The 16681-nt window shown below is 44.1% G+C and overlaps 1 protein-coding gene across 1 annotated transcript in view; it reads left to right on the top strand.

The window, feature by feature from the left end:
* The first annotated feature begins 1093 nt into the window (after nucleotides 1–1093).
* amfra (autocrine motility factor receptor a) overlaps nucleotides 1094–16681 on the top strand; it is a 30467-nt gene continuing 14879 nt past the window's right edge. Inside the window, exons 1-7 of the mRNA XM_080730711.1 lie at nucleotides 1094–1261; nucleotides 3412–3758; nucleotides 4119–4211; nucleotides 5231–5395; nucleotides 13450–13602; nucleotides 14135–14175; nucleotides 16284–16416. Of these exons, the coding sequence (XP_080586837.1) occupies nucleotides 3498–3758; nucleotides 4119–4211; nucleotides 5231–5395; nucleotides 13450–13602; nucleotides 14135–14175; nucleotides 16284–16416 (846 nt within the window). The 5' untranslated portion in view covers nucleotides 1094–1261; nucleotides 3412–3497. The remainder of the gene's footprint in view (nucleotides 1262–3411; nucleotides 3759–4118; nucleotides 4212–5230; nucleotides 5396–13449; nucleotides 13603–14134; nucleotides 14176–16283; nucleotides 16417–16681) is intronic.

Raw genomic sequence — 16681 nt, 5'->3', positions numbered from 1 at the left:
GTCCAAAAATGTGTTTTAAAAATCGGCCTCATGGTGGCGCTAGAAGAGGGCCATGTGAGAAATGAGGGGTGGAGTGTCCGCGTTGCCTTGGCGGACGAATAGGTACCGGCCCCGGCTCTCCCGGACCCTCCTAGCCCGAGTTACGGCATTTTATGTGAGCTGCAGTGGAGGGGGTCCTCCACTGGGGGCGCCACCACTTTTGCATCCGTTCTGGAGCACCAGGAGTCGGTGGTCCCCGGGAATTCCCCGTGAGCAGTCCCATTGGGGTGGTCATTTGGTCATTTTTGCACATTTGGTCATTTTTTACATCTGGGGGTCCCACAGGGACCTGGGGGTCCCTGGAGCTCCGGGGGTCCTTGGAGGTTGTAGTTTGGCAGCCAAGGAGCGTGTGTGCAAAATTTGGCATGGATCGGGGCAACGGTTGCGGAGATATGAGCAGGGCAATAGTGTGACGTGTGAGGTGTGACAGACAGACGGACAGACAGACTGACTCACTCACAGTTTGTGGAGGTTTTGATAGTAAGTGCGACCTACGGTCGCAACAATGAGAATTACACTGAATTTAATGTCATAGACTAGAACTAATGTGTTTTATAGCACTATGGTTAAAGATAAAATACAACAATATAATTATAACCCCTTTGTTGAGAGAGAGAGATGAAGCAGGGAACCCAGGGACCCCCACAACCTTTTCAAAGATTCCATTTCATCTTTTGACAGCACAATCATCAGTGTATTTTGGATTCATGTCATGTGTTTTCAGATATTTAACCACTTGAACTGTCAATACTTAATAAACTTGACCTTTTACTCTGTACTAGTCTGCTCTTTTTCCCCTCTACACCATAGCTCTTTGCCGAAAATAGCAGATCTGCAAGCTCACAACACCTCGCAGAGCGAGGCGCTGTGAGCTTGTAGTCGGACTCTATTGGAATAAGTGGTTAAATATAAAAAAAGAAGAAACAAGTTTCTACCACACAAAGATTTGGAGGACCCCCTAGGGGTCCCGGCGGGCCCCCGTTGAAGACGTTGTATATAGGACTTTTAATTTGAAATCCATAAGGGACTACGGTGACGTAGCCAGAAAGTCCCATCTCACGTAACGACAAGCAAGCTCGGCTTGTTGTAGAAATAAACATGACGTTAACGGTGTTGTTGTCAACATGACGCTGTTCTGTCAACGACCACAACGACACCATTAAAACAAACTACCACACTGGATGTCAAGCACAGCTGGAAGGATAAGGACACCTGCACCACAGTGAGTGGAAATGTTGTCGTTATTTTGAGCTCCTCCGTTCACTTCACTAGTCTGTCACAGAGGAGGCTAGCTATAGCTAGCGGCTAACGTTAGCTTAGCGTTAGCATCTAGCTTAGCCGCTGTCAGTAAAGTATGGGATTTATGGCTCTTTGAAGTGAGCCGGATCTCTGGGATCCGTTCCTTTCCAAGAGCCGTTCAAAAGACTGGCTCATTTTAGTTACTTATCACTTTGTAGACTTTGATTATAATTATAAATCACTTCAATACATTTCGACCATTTGAAAACAGCCGATCGACGCATTGTGAGCTGAGCTTGTAGAGCTGCTATTTTCAAATGTTTTTTCCCCTACATTTTATTTATTAGAAAACTTGTGAAATGAGTCATTCTGCATAATGAGTACTTTTGGTACATTTTGATACCAGTACTTTTGTACTTTACACAAGTACATTTTAATTCCAATCTTCTACTTGTGGCAGATTATTTCAACATTGCAGTATTGATACTTTTACATAAGTAAAGAATGTGAGTACTTTTCCCACACTGTTCATTTAGAAAGGAACGGCTCCCAGCTACTGCGAACCGGATCCCCTCGTTCATTTCAAAGAGCCGTTCAAAAGACTCGATTCGTTCGCGAACGTCCCACCTCTACCTGACAGCGGCTAAGCTAGCTGCCTAGCTAACAGCGGCTGTCAGAGGGGCGTGAGCCCACTTTAACTGCTCTACAAAGTTGGGATATTATTATTATCATTGTTGTGTGTCTGCTGGCTCGGTTGGCCGCATCTGTCAACATCTGTCTGTGTTTGTGTGCTGTTGTTTGGTTCAAATTAATGGAGTGAAGGTTTTGCAACCCCGTTGACCCGCGTCCATTTAACTGGTAGTACAGTAGTAAGAATAAAAACAACAAGAAGCAACATTCTGCGTTCTGAATCTTTAGCTCAGAAGAGGTTGAGCTCCTTTGTTTGTCATATAAATAGCAACTGAACAGCATTGACCCACATTGAATCATTCATATCAGTAGTAAAACTAAAGCCTGTCAGTGGTTCTCACACTTTAATTTCAAAGACCCCCATAATGCTCTAGTCTGGAACCACCTCTTGACTAGTACCATGTTTTCACCTACTGTACTTAACCACTTGACTTAAGCCCTTTTTTTTAAAGGTGAAAATAGAAGCTCTACCAAATGTGACACATTTTGTGCTTGCAGATCTTTTTGAGTTAGATTTGCCCCCTTTTTTTGTATATGCCTATAGAGGCATGCCCAAGAGATGTCAGGTTTAAAGTGGTTAAATGAACAAACACAAATATCCTGCACACACGTTCAGTTCAGTTAAACGCATGTCAAGACTTGCTCACATGTACTAGTCTGTAACCATAGGCGTTTTCATCAGGACGGGTGACAAATATGACTTTCGTTTTAAGCACTCCTAGTGACTGCACCTTTTCAACAGAATACAATACTGTAAATATGTAAGCTAGAGTTCTCAACGGGCCTGAAAATTAAGGCCCGGCCCTAACTGGGTCGGCCAGGCCCCACCCGGCCTGACTCGTTTACATTTTAGGCCCTACCCTACCCTAAGGGGTCCTTTTCCACCGGCAAAGAACCGATTCCAGAACCAGTGCCGGATCAACTTTATTGGAACCTTGGTTCGTACTTGCGAACCGGCTTGCATTTCCACCAGATTGAACCATGATTGAACCAGAGGAACCAAGGATTTTGTGGTTCCCGTTCGGAAGCAACTTTTACGGTTCGGAACCAACTCCGGTTCTCGGTGGAAAAGCTCACCTCTGGTTCATCCCATAGGCGGGAGAAAGAACCAGAACCGGTTCTTTGATGGTGGAAAAGGCCCCTAAATGTCGGGTCGGGTTCGGGTATGGTTGGGTTCTCATTACTCTATCACAGAGTAATGGTAATAAAATAATACAAAACAAAAAAAAAACTTTTTTCATTAAGCCCGAGGCCCTACCCAGCCCGACTAATTAGCATACATTTTAGGCCCTACCCTAATGTCGGGTCGGGTTTGGGTATGGTCGGGTTTGGGCAGAATTTGAGAACTCTAATGTAAGCGCTGTATGAAAACGGGACAGTCTGTTGTTTTACAAGCTGTACAGGACTAGTCCGTACTCCATTCACCCTTTTCCACCTTCACAGGTTTACTCAGCTCAGTGGCGTATTGGCACCAGCCGAGCCCATTTCGACAGCATTTCTCTTGACAAGAGGCGTAGGAAGTCCTCTCCATGATGCCTCTGCTGTTCCTGGAGCGATTCCCCTGGCCCAGCCTGCAGACCTACACGGTTCTGAGCGTGGCTCTGCTGGCCGGCAGCATCTTCAGCGCTTACAACACCGTGACAGACCAGTCGCTTGGGACCTCCGACGTGGACGAGCCCCCGACTCCGCCCGCCGACGTGGAGATGGAGCAGCTGAGGACTGATGTTGGGGACGTGGAGTTGGCCACCACTGTGCTCTGGTATCTGGTCACTGACAGTCTCTTTGTATGGGTGAGTGCTTCCTAACTCCTAAGTTAGGGCTGTCATGATTAAAATTTAAGTTGACATTAATTGTCACACAAACTTATACAAATACTAGTTAAAAAGCATTTTTTTATTGCAGAAATAGCTGATCTACAAGCTTACAACACGTCACAATGTATGGACATTTTTCAACATGGAAACGATTAAATGCAAAATAAATAATTGACATCTCAAATAATTGTGATTAGGTGATTATGTAATAATTGTGACAGGCCTAGTCCTAAGTCAATGTTGTGGGACTTTGCATTGTCTGATAAGATTGTGATTAGTTTTACTTTCTTTTCTTTTAACCCAGACAGACTAATGGTGTAATTTTTGTTTTGGCAGGTGTTGGTCAACACATTTTGCTGCACTCTAATGTTGATCGCTAAGATGATCCAGTGTGTGGTTTTCGGGCCTCTCAGAGTCAGTGAGAAGCAGGTGAGTTTTGGAGTGGAAGTAGCTGTCAGTGGCTTCGCTGCCTGGACCTGCCAGTCCCCTGAATAACAACCACATCCACTTATTCAAATCATCATGCCATTGATGGGAATCGGCCCTGCTTTTTCTCTTGGTAGGAGATTGGGACCGGGTAAAGGTGGTTGCACACTGCTGCGTTTTTTTTTTCTTTTTTTTTCTTTTTTTTTTCCGTTGCGTTTTGGAAATCCTCAATCCGCAAAAATAAGATTTTCAGGCCAAGGACAGAGAGAGCGAAAGCAGGGACCCAGTGGCGACAGCTGCGAAAAAATAAAATAAATTACCCTGCTCCGAAAAATAATAATACGCACGCGGCAGTGTGTAAACACGATTTACATAATGTGAGGTATTATTATTATTATTATATATTTTTTAACATGCTCCGAAATTCCCGACGATATTCGCCCGACAAAACCCCTCAGTGTGCAAAGACCTTTAGTCTGAAGATGCCTGATTGGATTGTTGACAAACCTACTGACACCATCGTAGTACTTGACATGACGTACTTGACAAGACGACAATAAAATGGCAGCACTGCTGTGATTTGATGATTAGAAAGCCATTAAATAGCAGCAGATGTAATAGCATATGCACATAAGTGGCATGGGTTAAGGAAAATATCAATAAAATGATGCAACTAGAAAGCAGCAGATATAATTACCATTTGGGTAAGCATTGACATTAGTACAACAGGGCCAGTCAGTTTCTCCTCTTGTAAAAATAAATAACAGCATGAATAATAAAATAAAAACTTGAACACACACCTCTTTCATGATGGCTCCCTCCCTTCACTAAACATATAAATACTTTGATGTCAGACTGCCATCACTAATAAATCCTAGCCGTTGCTATTTGACACAGTCTATTTGATCGTTCCCTCCTTTGTTAAACACACACATACTTTGGTGTGCCATCACTTTACTATTTGACACAGTCCATAACACCTGTTATAACATGACACTCCCTTTGTGTTCTGCCTCTAACAGCACCTGAAGGATAAGTTCTGGAACTTCATCTTCTACAAGTTCATCTTCATCTTCGGCGTGCTGAACGTGCAGACGGTTGAGGAGGTGGTGATGTGGTGTCTGTGGTTCTCTGCCCTGGTTTTTCTTCACCTCATGGTGCAGCTCTGCAAGGACCGCTTTGAATACGTAGGTTTACAAACCGCACTACATTTTCAAAAGATCAGTATTACTTAAGGCTGAAAGACACTACATTTGCCTGTGCAATGCATGCACTATCTTCTTTGCAGATGTCCGGGAATGTTACATATGCATTCTTTTGGCTCAATTATCCTTCATGGTGGGGTTTGTTGATTTACTGACTGAAATCAAGCCTTGTGGTTTGACTTTTGTTTATATTGTGAATACCTTCTTCTAGTGGATTTGTGTAATTATGTTTGTACAGTATTTACATTCAAGAGTACTGTCCCCCCCAGCGTTTTTTGCTTTATTGTGATAGAGACAGGAGATGTAGCAAAGAGCCTCGGGTGGATTCGAACCTTGGCCAGCCGCGAAAGGAATGTAACCTTATGTATGTATATGCACTCTCACTAGTTGAGCCTTTGGGACCCCCTGAAAGTACTGTATTTGACACTTAAAATTTTTTAGAGTGCAGTTAGGTCAGATATAGAGCTATGCAAGCCTATGGCTATAAGAAGCACATTTTGGTGTTTAGTCATGGAAAGTTGATATTGGTTATTACTGGTTATTATGACAGTGTGGACTAATTAGTGTGACGTTTAACATATTATTCACACACACACACATAGGGGTGGGGCGGTATCAACATTTTGTTATCGCGGTTACCGTCCTCCCATTTACCGCCGGTATTGCGGTAATTACCGCACCCCCGTATCTATTAATTAAGGTACGGCGATAAGATATTCCTATCATCTGCCCAAAATTCGTCGCTCCACAGTCCTATAAGCCCGACTGCTCGAGTTCCCCGTACAGCACAGTGGGTCTGGCTTTTGAAAGTAGCAGATCTACAAGCTCACAACGCGTCGCGTTCGCAATGCGTTCTGAGCTTGTAGATCTTTGCAGTGTCGGGTTACTATAGTAACGTAGGCTACAGAGGCGTCAATTGGGTATGGCAAGCTATGGCACCTGCCATACCTAGGCTACAGTGGGAAATAATAAAATGTACTTTTCATCGTGCCTGTTGCTAAGGTATGGAAACATGACTGGTGTCTTGCAGTCATGTTGCCATACCTTAGCTTTTGCTGAACTGACGCCACTGGTAGACTACTGGGGCTTCAGACACTGCACGCTGTTTGTGAACAAACCAGATGAGACGGGTATAGTGATTGTGTACGGTCTGTGATTATGTAAACTCACGTCTCAAATCGCATTGATTGAGTGGTGATATAAACATAGTAAACAGGTTTTAGTTGCCAGACTTGACAGAAAAGGTTGTAGACGAACAACGACGGGCACACACGCTACTGTAAAAGTACTCACGTCTAGCGCTGGTTTCATTTTCGGTTTTAGTCCTCGTGCTCTGCCCGTATGAATAAAACAGAAACGGCCACAAGGTATGTATCAACATACTTGTATGAGTCGTGTCGTGTGGATTATGGAGAAAGTTTAACGCTGCTGAGGCTACGAGGCTACTGCACTGCTCCAGTGTCCACTGTGTCTCCACTCTCCGAATGTGACGGGCCAAGCTTCCAGTTCCAAACATGTGGTACGCGGCCCAGAGCAGAGCGGCATGGAGCGCATGCGGTCCTCGCTTCTCCCCCGTTTTAAAACTCGCTCGTTCTCAATAAAAATAGCCTATTTTTTGTCTTTTTTGACCGCGGTAAGGACCCTGACACCGCGGTAGGCCGCGGTATACCGCGATACGGCGGTACGGTGGTTACCGAACCCAGCCCTACACACACACACACACACACACACACACACACACACACACACACACACACACACACACACACACACACACTGCTTTTTGTCTCAACTGAAAACCTGTTGCTCTAATATACTGTATGGACTTGTTTTAACCTTTCCCTGACCCAACTTGTAGTCGGTCTGACCTAGATTTACATGCACTGTACTGCAATGTACCTCTTACTTAGCATTCACTGATGTGTGTTGCTCAGTGGTGATATTCAAAGTCACAAGGGCTGGCAGCGTGTGGATATGATTTTCTGCTGTGGGGCTCCCCGGCCCTCATGGGCTGATATTGGTCTGGAGACGTCACACATTACTGCTGTAAGTTTTAACACTGCAGAACAGCTCTGTAGAGTAGAACCCATAAAAGGTATGTGGAGACTGAAGCACAGCAGTGGCTTTTTCAGCAGCCATATCATCATTCTTTAAAAAGAAAATACATTAAAACAATGTTTCGAGGGTGCATTGAAATGTGACCGGTTTGTGGGTCCACCATGTAAATACAATGAGTCTCACATTCTGTTCCAATCTGGGGAGTGGGGACCCGTATTGGGTATGAAATCCGACCCTTTTACCCTTGGTTTTCTGTGTCTCTACATTGTCTCATGTCATTACATGTATAAATGCCTAAATAATATTTAATAGTAATCACTTGTGCCTTATTTAAATTTATACATAACTTGTTTGAGATCTTGTGAAAGTTGCTGCCTTTAACTCACTTAGCGCCGAGCGACTTTCGGGGCGACTAACTAATGATGGCGTTTAGTGCCGAGCGACTCGGAGCGACTTTTATATAAAAGCATTGTTTAAGCTTTTAATTTGGGTTGATAGACGGAGCGGAACGGTTAGCTTACCTTCGACTAGCATACAGATGAAAACCGTGAAAAAAAAGGATACGATTATGACGTCACCTTTAAGCCATAGCTTCCTGTTTACGTAGGCCTCTGTTAGCCGCTAGGCTCAATGCAAACCATCCGACCCTCACGTAGCTTCACTAGGTCGGATTTTGATTCGGAAACTTTCTGTGTGGCATCTATATACGTTCCGATGCCCATACCAATGGTGGTTTGAGACGATCAAGCACGAATTGAGCAGTATTGAGCTCAAATGGCGGCCCGCGGCCTGTCCATTGAATGTCAATGGAGAGCATGTCATTGTACCATCCTGTTATGTCATGAACCTTGTTTTTTATTCTGACTTAACATGGGACCATGGAAAGTCTATGAGCTATGGCTCACTCTAGTGGTCATCTTGTGGCATTCGCAGGCACGTGTACCTGTTTATGTAATGTGATTTTGGGGATTCAATATAGCTATTTCCTGGCGTTATAAGCGCAGATTCATATTGAAATCTGGCTCGCTCGGCGCTAAGTGAGTTAATAACATGCTCAAAATATAGATGCCAGGTATGGTTACAAAAACATTGCCTTCTGACTCTCCCTGAATCTTTGAATCATTGACATAACGCATTATAGAGTTTCTTTGAATAGGTTTCCCTATATCAGTGGTTCTCAACCTGTGGGTCGGGTCCACCACGGGGGGTCTCAAAATTATTTCGGGGGGTCCCCAGATGATTAATGTGCAACATTGTTTTCTCACTCAACAGTAAACAAACCAACGTAAAGTTTAAGTGTACAGAGGTTATCTGCACATTTCTAAAGTGACAATTCAAGGACTTTTTAACACCTATAAAATGACAAATTAAACATTGGTCAAGTTGTCAAATATTAGTGGCAGAAATTGTGCCTCTTCACAACAGAACAGTGATATACAAAATGTAATGCCTCAAATCTTAGTGCTCGTCAGGGTGGGTGTCCCCAGTTAAAATATGATCATTTTGGGGGTCGCGGCCTGAAAAGGTTGAGAACCACTGCCCTATATGACCCACTATGAGGCCTGTTTCTTTTTTAGGATACAGAGTAAACATGATAGGCACAGGACAGATTTCTCTGTCATGTGTTCAGGCTGCACTACCCTGGTTTGTTGCGATCCACTCACTGAGTGACCAACTTGTCAGTATTTTGGTTTTGGTTTTCAGGCCTGATACTATTCTTGGTGACCTAATGCAGATTTGGCTGCCGATGTTGTGTCACTGGCATTACCACGTTGTGTTCTGCATGTTGGGAAAAACAAAATATCAGATTTAGATGTCACCTTTACAGTATGTTGGAAACAGTTGTCAGGTTAACGTCTTATCTGTTGCTTATCTGTTACACTGCTTACACTAATGTGTCGGCAGCAGCAGGTTGTGCTGTCCTCACCTCGTTGCAAACTAAGACAAAACATGGTATTATAATTGAAATGTCATCAGTGAAATGTAATTAAAATAGTAATTAGGGCATTTACGCCTATACGGTGCATGTGACCAAAGTGCTTTACAATGTGCATTGCGTTTACCCATTCACTGACGGGCGGAGAAAACCGTGTGTGTGCGTGCGTGCGTCTTTCCCGTGTGCGGGTGTGCGTGCGTGCGTGCGTGCGTGTGACTTAGAATCTACAGCAGTGGTTCTCTACCGTTGCGTGCGTGCGTGTGTGTGACTTAGAATCTACAGCAGTGGTTCTCTACCTTTACATGCCGCGACCCCCTAAATAATCATATTTTAACTGGGGACCCCCCCACCCTGACGAGCACTAAGAGGCATTATATTTGTATAACATAGTTCCATTGTGAAAATAGACGAGGCGCTGTGAGCATGTAGATCGGCTATTTTCACAATTTCTGCCTCTATTTGGCCAATGTTTAATTTGTAGAGTTATTAGAATGTCCTTACATTGTCACTTTAGACATGTGCAGACACCCTCTATACACTTAAACTTTATGTTGGTTGTTTACTGTTGAGTGAGAAAACAATGCTGCACATTAAGTTAATCATCTGGGGACCCCCCAGAATAATTTGGGGGTCCCGAACCACAGGTTGAGAACCACTGATCTACAGCACTGCTTGTAGACAGACATTAGTCTATATAGGTCAGCAGTGTGTCAGCACTGAGTTAATGTGTAACACATCACCCTAGACATCTTGTCTGTCTGTCTGTATTTCCAGTAGAGTTGTGTGAAAAGCTGATTACATGCAGTGGAGTCCTGTTCCTCTGGTTTCTAGCTTGTGGTTAATGTACACACATCCATGCTGAGATGCTCCAGGCCGTCACACAGTTTACTTATCTGGAATAGAAATAATCTGCTTTGGACTTTAAAAATAACTCTTAGTAGCTGTGGGGTATTGTATAATGTGCTTGGTAAACTGTGGATACTGCCATTGGCTTTTTTCTGTTTGTACTCTGCCAAAACAATAGCTGATCTACAAGCTTAGCTTACAACGCGTTGCGAGCTTGTAGATCTGTAATTTCTGGCTAATGTTCCCTCCAGATTATGGATGCTTGGGGTTCAAGTGGTTAACCACTTTCATCCTGGTGTCCCTATTTTGGGCATGAGGGGGACTATTGTCAAGAACGTTGAACATTTTTCTGTGTGGGAGATGGTCATCACAACAGTTAAAATGCCCTTGAGCAATATATTGAATCACTAATGTGCCAGAATTGATTCTTGTGACCAGCAGCATTAGAATGTAGTGGAACTGGCAAACTGTGAGACTATGTACTGTATGTTACCCTGCACTTACTGTTTTTAACCAGGCTAGAGTCACAGAAGCAGCTACTCTGAACTTCCTGCTAAGGTCGGGGCATATAGTTCACGCTTGGGGCTAAGTACAGTAACTGCTAGTTTGTAACTAACTAGCTACTAAATTTGCTAACTTGATGCACTTTATGTTCTTAGCACAAGACCTAGTAAGATACAGATGCTCTGTAAAGCAGGGGTCTTCAACGTTTTCAGGCCAAGGACCCCTTAGTTGAGAAAGAGATGAAGCATGGTCCCCCACAACTTTTTGATGGATTCCTTATAGTTTAATTGTTTGACAGCACAATCATCATTGTATTTTGGATTCATGTCAATTTGTGTTTTCAGATGCGTATTTAACCACTTGAACCGTCAATACTTAACTTGACATTTCACTCTGTACTTAGTCTGCTCTTTTCCCCCTTTACGCCAAACTTCTTTCCCGAAAATAGCCGATCTACAAGCTCACAACGCCTCGCGGTGCGAGGCGTTGTGAGCTTGTAGATCTGCTATTTTTGGCTAAAGTTCTCAGAATATGGACGTTAGGGTTCAAGTGGTTAATATAAAAAAGGAGATTTTCTTTTTTCTATAACACAAAGATTTGGAGGATCCCCTGTAATAACTCTGAGGACCCCCTAGGGGTCCCGGACCCTTGCTGTAAAGCAATGTGTAGTTGGAGTATGCTATTATGTCTACCTTGGATGATCCAATAAGCCGCCTTCACATTTGTGAACCGTGGTATTGAGCAGGCATGCTTTTAAATCTTCTGTTTTGGTGAAAGCTCATTTTTATGGGGTTAAGTAAGGTTTAGGGGTTGTGGTTGAGTTATGTCTGATTTGTACATTGTTGTGTTGCTTCACAGGACAGCCGGTTTAACTTAAACAACAAAACTTTGTCTCCACACCTAGCGTACGTACGCTAGGTTGGGGTGATGTCGATGAACTAGGTGAACACGAAGTTCATCGTTATCAGTGACGTCATCGATATAATGAAATTCATCCGCTATTTATTTTGTTCCTTGTCAAGGGGCTTGTGCAAATATTAAGTTAATACAGGGTTATGTACCGGTATACATACAGGGTATGTATACAAACCATGTTTTGTGATGCAACACACACACAGTAATATTTAGTTGCGACCGTAGGTCGCAGTTACTTTTACACTCTCATACTATCCAAACCTCCACCAGCCGTCAGTCCGTCCTTCCGTCACGTCACTCGTCACACGTCACACTTTCCCCCTACTCATATCTCCGCCACCGTTGCCCCGATCCATGCCAAAATTTCCACACAAACTCCTTGCCAGCCAAACTACAACCTCCAAGGACCCCCGGAGCTCCAGGGATCCCCAGGTCCCTGGGGGACCCCCAGGTGTAAAAAAATGACCAAATGTGCAAAAATGACCACCCCAACGGGGCTGCTCACGGGGAATTCCCGGGGACCACCGACTCCTGGTGCTCCAGAACGGATGCAAAAGTGGTGGCGCCCCCAGTGGAGGACCCCCTCCACTGCAGCTCACATAAAATGCCTTAACTCGGGCTAGGAGCGACCGGGAGAGCCGGGGCCGGTACCTATTCGTCCGCCTCGGTGGCGCGGAGACCCCACCCCTCATTTCTCACATGGCCCTCTTCTAGCGCCACCATGAGGCCGATTCTTGCAAAACACATTTTTGGACACTGCTCCTACAATTTTTGCCCTAAAATCACGCAAATCGGTACACAGTATGTCTACACTCATGTCATCAACTTGGATCTGTCCCATATAGCGCCACCTTCAGGCCGATTTTTTAAAACACATTTTTGGACACTGCTCCTACAATCTTTGCCCTAAAATCACGCAAATCGCTACACAGTATGTCTACACTCATCTCATCAACATGGATCTGTCCCATATAGCGCCACCTTCAGGCCGATTTTTTAAAACACATTTTTGGACACTGCTCCTACAGATTTTGCCCTAAAATCACGCACATCGCTACACAGTATGTCTACACTCATGTCATCAACATGGACCTGTCCCATATAGCGCCACCATCAGACCGATTTTTTCCAACACATTTTTGGACACTGCTCCTACAGATTTTGCCCTAAAATCACGCAAATCGGTACACAGTATGTCTACACTCATCTCATCAACATGGATCTGTCCCATTTAGCGCCACCTTCAGGCCGATTTTTTTAAACACATTTTTGGACACTGCTCCTACAGATTTTGCCCTAAAATCACACAAATCGCACAGTATCTCTACAGTCATGTAATCAAAACGCATCTGTCCCATCTAGCGCCACCATCAGGACGATTTTGGTAAAACAAACTTTTGGCCTAGTTGGTCGCTTATCTCCCGATTAGGGAGTCTTACTGGTAGTAGGTAAGTTCTAATTTAGAGTAGTTGCTGGGTCCTTGTTTTCGCTGCAAATGAGTGTCTCAGTGAGTAAATGTCATAGTAAGTGCAAATATCAGACTTCTTGTATTTATAGTATATTACCATTTAAAGCTGCGATCCAGAAGTTATTTTCACACGGGAGACAAGGGTTTGAGTCTTGGGTAGGACATACAACTTATGGATTGCTTGCTGCTTTAAATAACATACTGTCGACTTGTAAGCAACCGCTGTAATAAATCCCCACTGTAACTTCTTCCGTCAATTGACCTGTTAATGTGTTTTTTTTCCCCGTTTGTTTCCCATCCCTGGTACAGCTGTCGTTCTCTCCCACCACCCCCATGACCAGCCATGTGCGCGTGCTGTCCCTGCTGGTGTCTCTGCTGCTGGGCTGCTGTGGCCTGGCTGTGGTGTGTGGGCTGCTGGGGGCCGCCCACGGCGCCCACACCCTCTCCTTCATGGCAGCAGAGGTGAGACGCCCTAAGCGTGGTCTGACACAGTGCTTCTCAACCTGTGGGTCGGGACCCCCAGGGGGGTTCCCACAAGATTCCTTTTTAGGGGGGTTCTCCGACTCCCCAGATGACAGTAAATTGACAATTTTAATACCTAAAAGATAAAAAATATTTTAAAAAGACCATTACTGCAGCAAAAGTAATCAACCAGTATTATAAAAAATAGTCAAACATTGGCCAAATTGTCAAATAATAATAGAGACTAAATTTGGGAAAATAGCTGAACTATAAGCTCACAACGCGAGGTGTTGTGAGCTTCATCTATTTTCACAACATTTATCGGTGGAACAAAGTCAAACTAAATGTAATGCCTCAACTCCTAAAATTCCAAGTGCTTGGCAGGGTGGGGTTCCCCAGTTCAAATATGATTCTTTTTGGGGGGTCTCAGCCCAAAAGGTTTGAGAACCTCTGGTCTAACACAAACAAATCATATCATATATTGACACACATTGACTGGCGTGTTAATGAATGTATGCTTTTTCTTCTGCAGTGTCTGCTGGTGACTGTACGTACTGGCCATGTCATTATGCGGTAAGCGCTTTTAAAGCCCAGTACCCCCCCCCCCCCCCCCCCCCCACACACACACACACACACACACACACACACACACACACTACTGCAGCAATGATGACATTGCCTTTGTAAATTTAGAATGATCCAGGGACTGCGCTAACTAACATTAGCACTGTCATTAGTTTTTTCCTCCACTCTTGTTTCCAGGAGCAGCATTTTGAAATGCACACAGATGTGTGTGTGTGTGTGTGTGTGTGTGTGTGTGTGTGTGTGTGTGTGTGTGTGGTGTGTGTGTGTGTGTGTGTGTGTGTGTGTGTGTGTGTGAGAGAGGGGTGAACAGGATTAGCCTAGGGGCTAAAGCTGTGTTGAAGCAAAGTACTCATTAATGAGGTTAGGTTGAACCTAATGCGGGTAAACCGCAGTCTAGTGTGATAGCCACAAGCATTTCACATAGCAAAACTCATTGCCCTGGTCCATAACACTGCAAGAGTGGTTTGTGCAAAGAAAAGCCACCTCACTGACATTGGCTTATTTTTTAACACTGACGAGAAACCTGATGGATAAATATAGATTATGATATGATGCTGTATCAGATGTTATCTGGACAAAAACTGGAGCCCCTCAGGGAACCGTTTTAGCTCCTTTTTTATTTGTCCTCTATACTGCAGATTGTAGGCATAGTGAGGCAAAGTGTCACATGCAGAAATTCTCTGATGACACTGTTCTAATTGGTCTCATCAACAAGGATGACGATCGGGCCTATAAAAAGGAAATCGATCTATTTGTTCGCTGGTGCGATGATAACTTTTTACTGCTTAATGTAGAAAAGACCAAAGAGCTTGTTGTTAACTTTTGTAAAAACAAGGTGCCTATCTCACCTGTCATCATCAAAGGGCAGGAGGTAGAAATAGTTCAGTCCTATAAGTATCTTGGTGTCCACCTGGACAGGAAGCTGGACTGGAAGATGAACACAGATTCTGTGTTCAAGAAAGCTCAGTCTGGACTTTTCCACTTGAGAAAGCTCAGATCTTTTGAGATCAGTAGGCCACTCCTTCATGTATTCTACCAAGGTATCCTTGCTAGTGTCCTCTTTTATGCTGTGCTCTGCTGGGGGGGCAGCATCACGGCCGATGATAAAAACCGAATCAATAAATTGATTAAAAAGGCTGGCTCAGTGATTGGCCTCCCTCAGGATACTTTGGATATCACTATAGCCAAGCGAATGAGGACCAAATTGAACACTATTCTTTCCTTCGAAGGCCATCCTCTCTATAAGGTATTTAATGACCTGCGTAGCAAGTTTAGCAACAGGTTTTTGATGCCTACAATATCTACTGAGCGAATGAAGAAATCCTTTGTTCCTGCTGCTGTTAGATTCCTTAACGTTAACGTACATCGCTAGCTTGGTTTTGGGAGGGTGTCATGTAATTTGTAAAGTCTGTTATTGTTACTTGTTGTGTATTTGTATGTTTGTTATATGTTGTCTTTGATTTTGTGTATTTGTATTCGCTCTGGTGGCAAAACGTGTTTTCCTCTGGGGACTAAGCAATAAACACATACCATACCACATTATCACAGAGGCATTTATTCACAGAAAAACAACAAAATAAATAGCATTTGATCTAAAACCTTAATGGATAGACAAATGTCTTTACACGATAAGGGTAACGCAGTGTTAATTCCTGCATCTTTTGTGGGGTGGTTGGCATAGAAATTGCTCCCTTCAGATGCTGTACGATCAACTGATTCTTTGTCAGATTTAGGGTCTAATGTCAGGGGTGTAATTCTTTGCCTTCAAGTCATTCTGCACAGCTCAACATTACTGCACTGCACACTTATTGCACTGCATACTGTACTTACTAGTACACTGCATACATATTGCATACTTATTGCATACTTATTGCCAGGCCCAGGGGCCAGCCAATATAAGTCCATGTCAATTACTGCTGGGAGCGGCAGGGGCTCAGGATATGAAGCGGTTGCACCAAAGGTTCCCGGTTCGATCCCCGGGTTCTCCTGTTTCGCAACATCTCCTCCAATGTTGTATGCGTACAATTGATTGTTATATTATTATTATTTATTGTTTCACATACGTGAGCAACTGAGCATTTCCTCTTTGCCTGCAGTTATTCCATCCACCTGTGGGACCTGAACCACCCAGGGACCTGGGAGGGGAAAGGAACCTACGTCTACTACACTGATTTCATCATGGAGCTGGCTATGCTGTTCCTGGACCTGTTGCATCATATCCACATGCTGGTGAGACACACACACACGCACGCACGCACGCACACACGCACAGCGCACACACACACACACACACACACACACACACACACACACACATACACGCGCACACATAACTCCAATTATAGACGGTTTTCACTTTTCTTTTGTGCAAAGCAGGCCTGGAATGTCATAATTTTAGGCCACTTGGCCTTTGGTGTTGTCCATTTTTGAGCGGTGGTCACACCGTCTCCATAGCGTGGCCGTGTGTGTATCCGTGTGTGTCTGTCTGTCTGTG

Source organism: Nannobrachium achirus (assembly GCF_963921795.1).
Source record: "Nannobrachium achirus genome assembly, chromosome: 7".
Taxonomy (NCBI): Eukaryota; Metazoa; Chordata; class Actinopteri; order Myctophiformes; family Myctophidae; genus Nannobrachium; species Nannobrachium achirus.
Note: the sequence above shows the minus strand (reverse complement) of the source record. Positions and strands in the feature narration are given on the sequence as shown.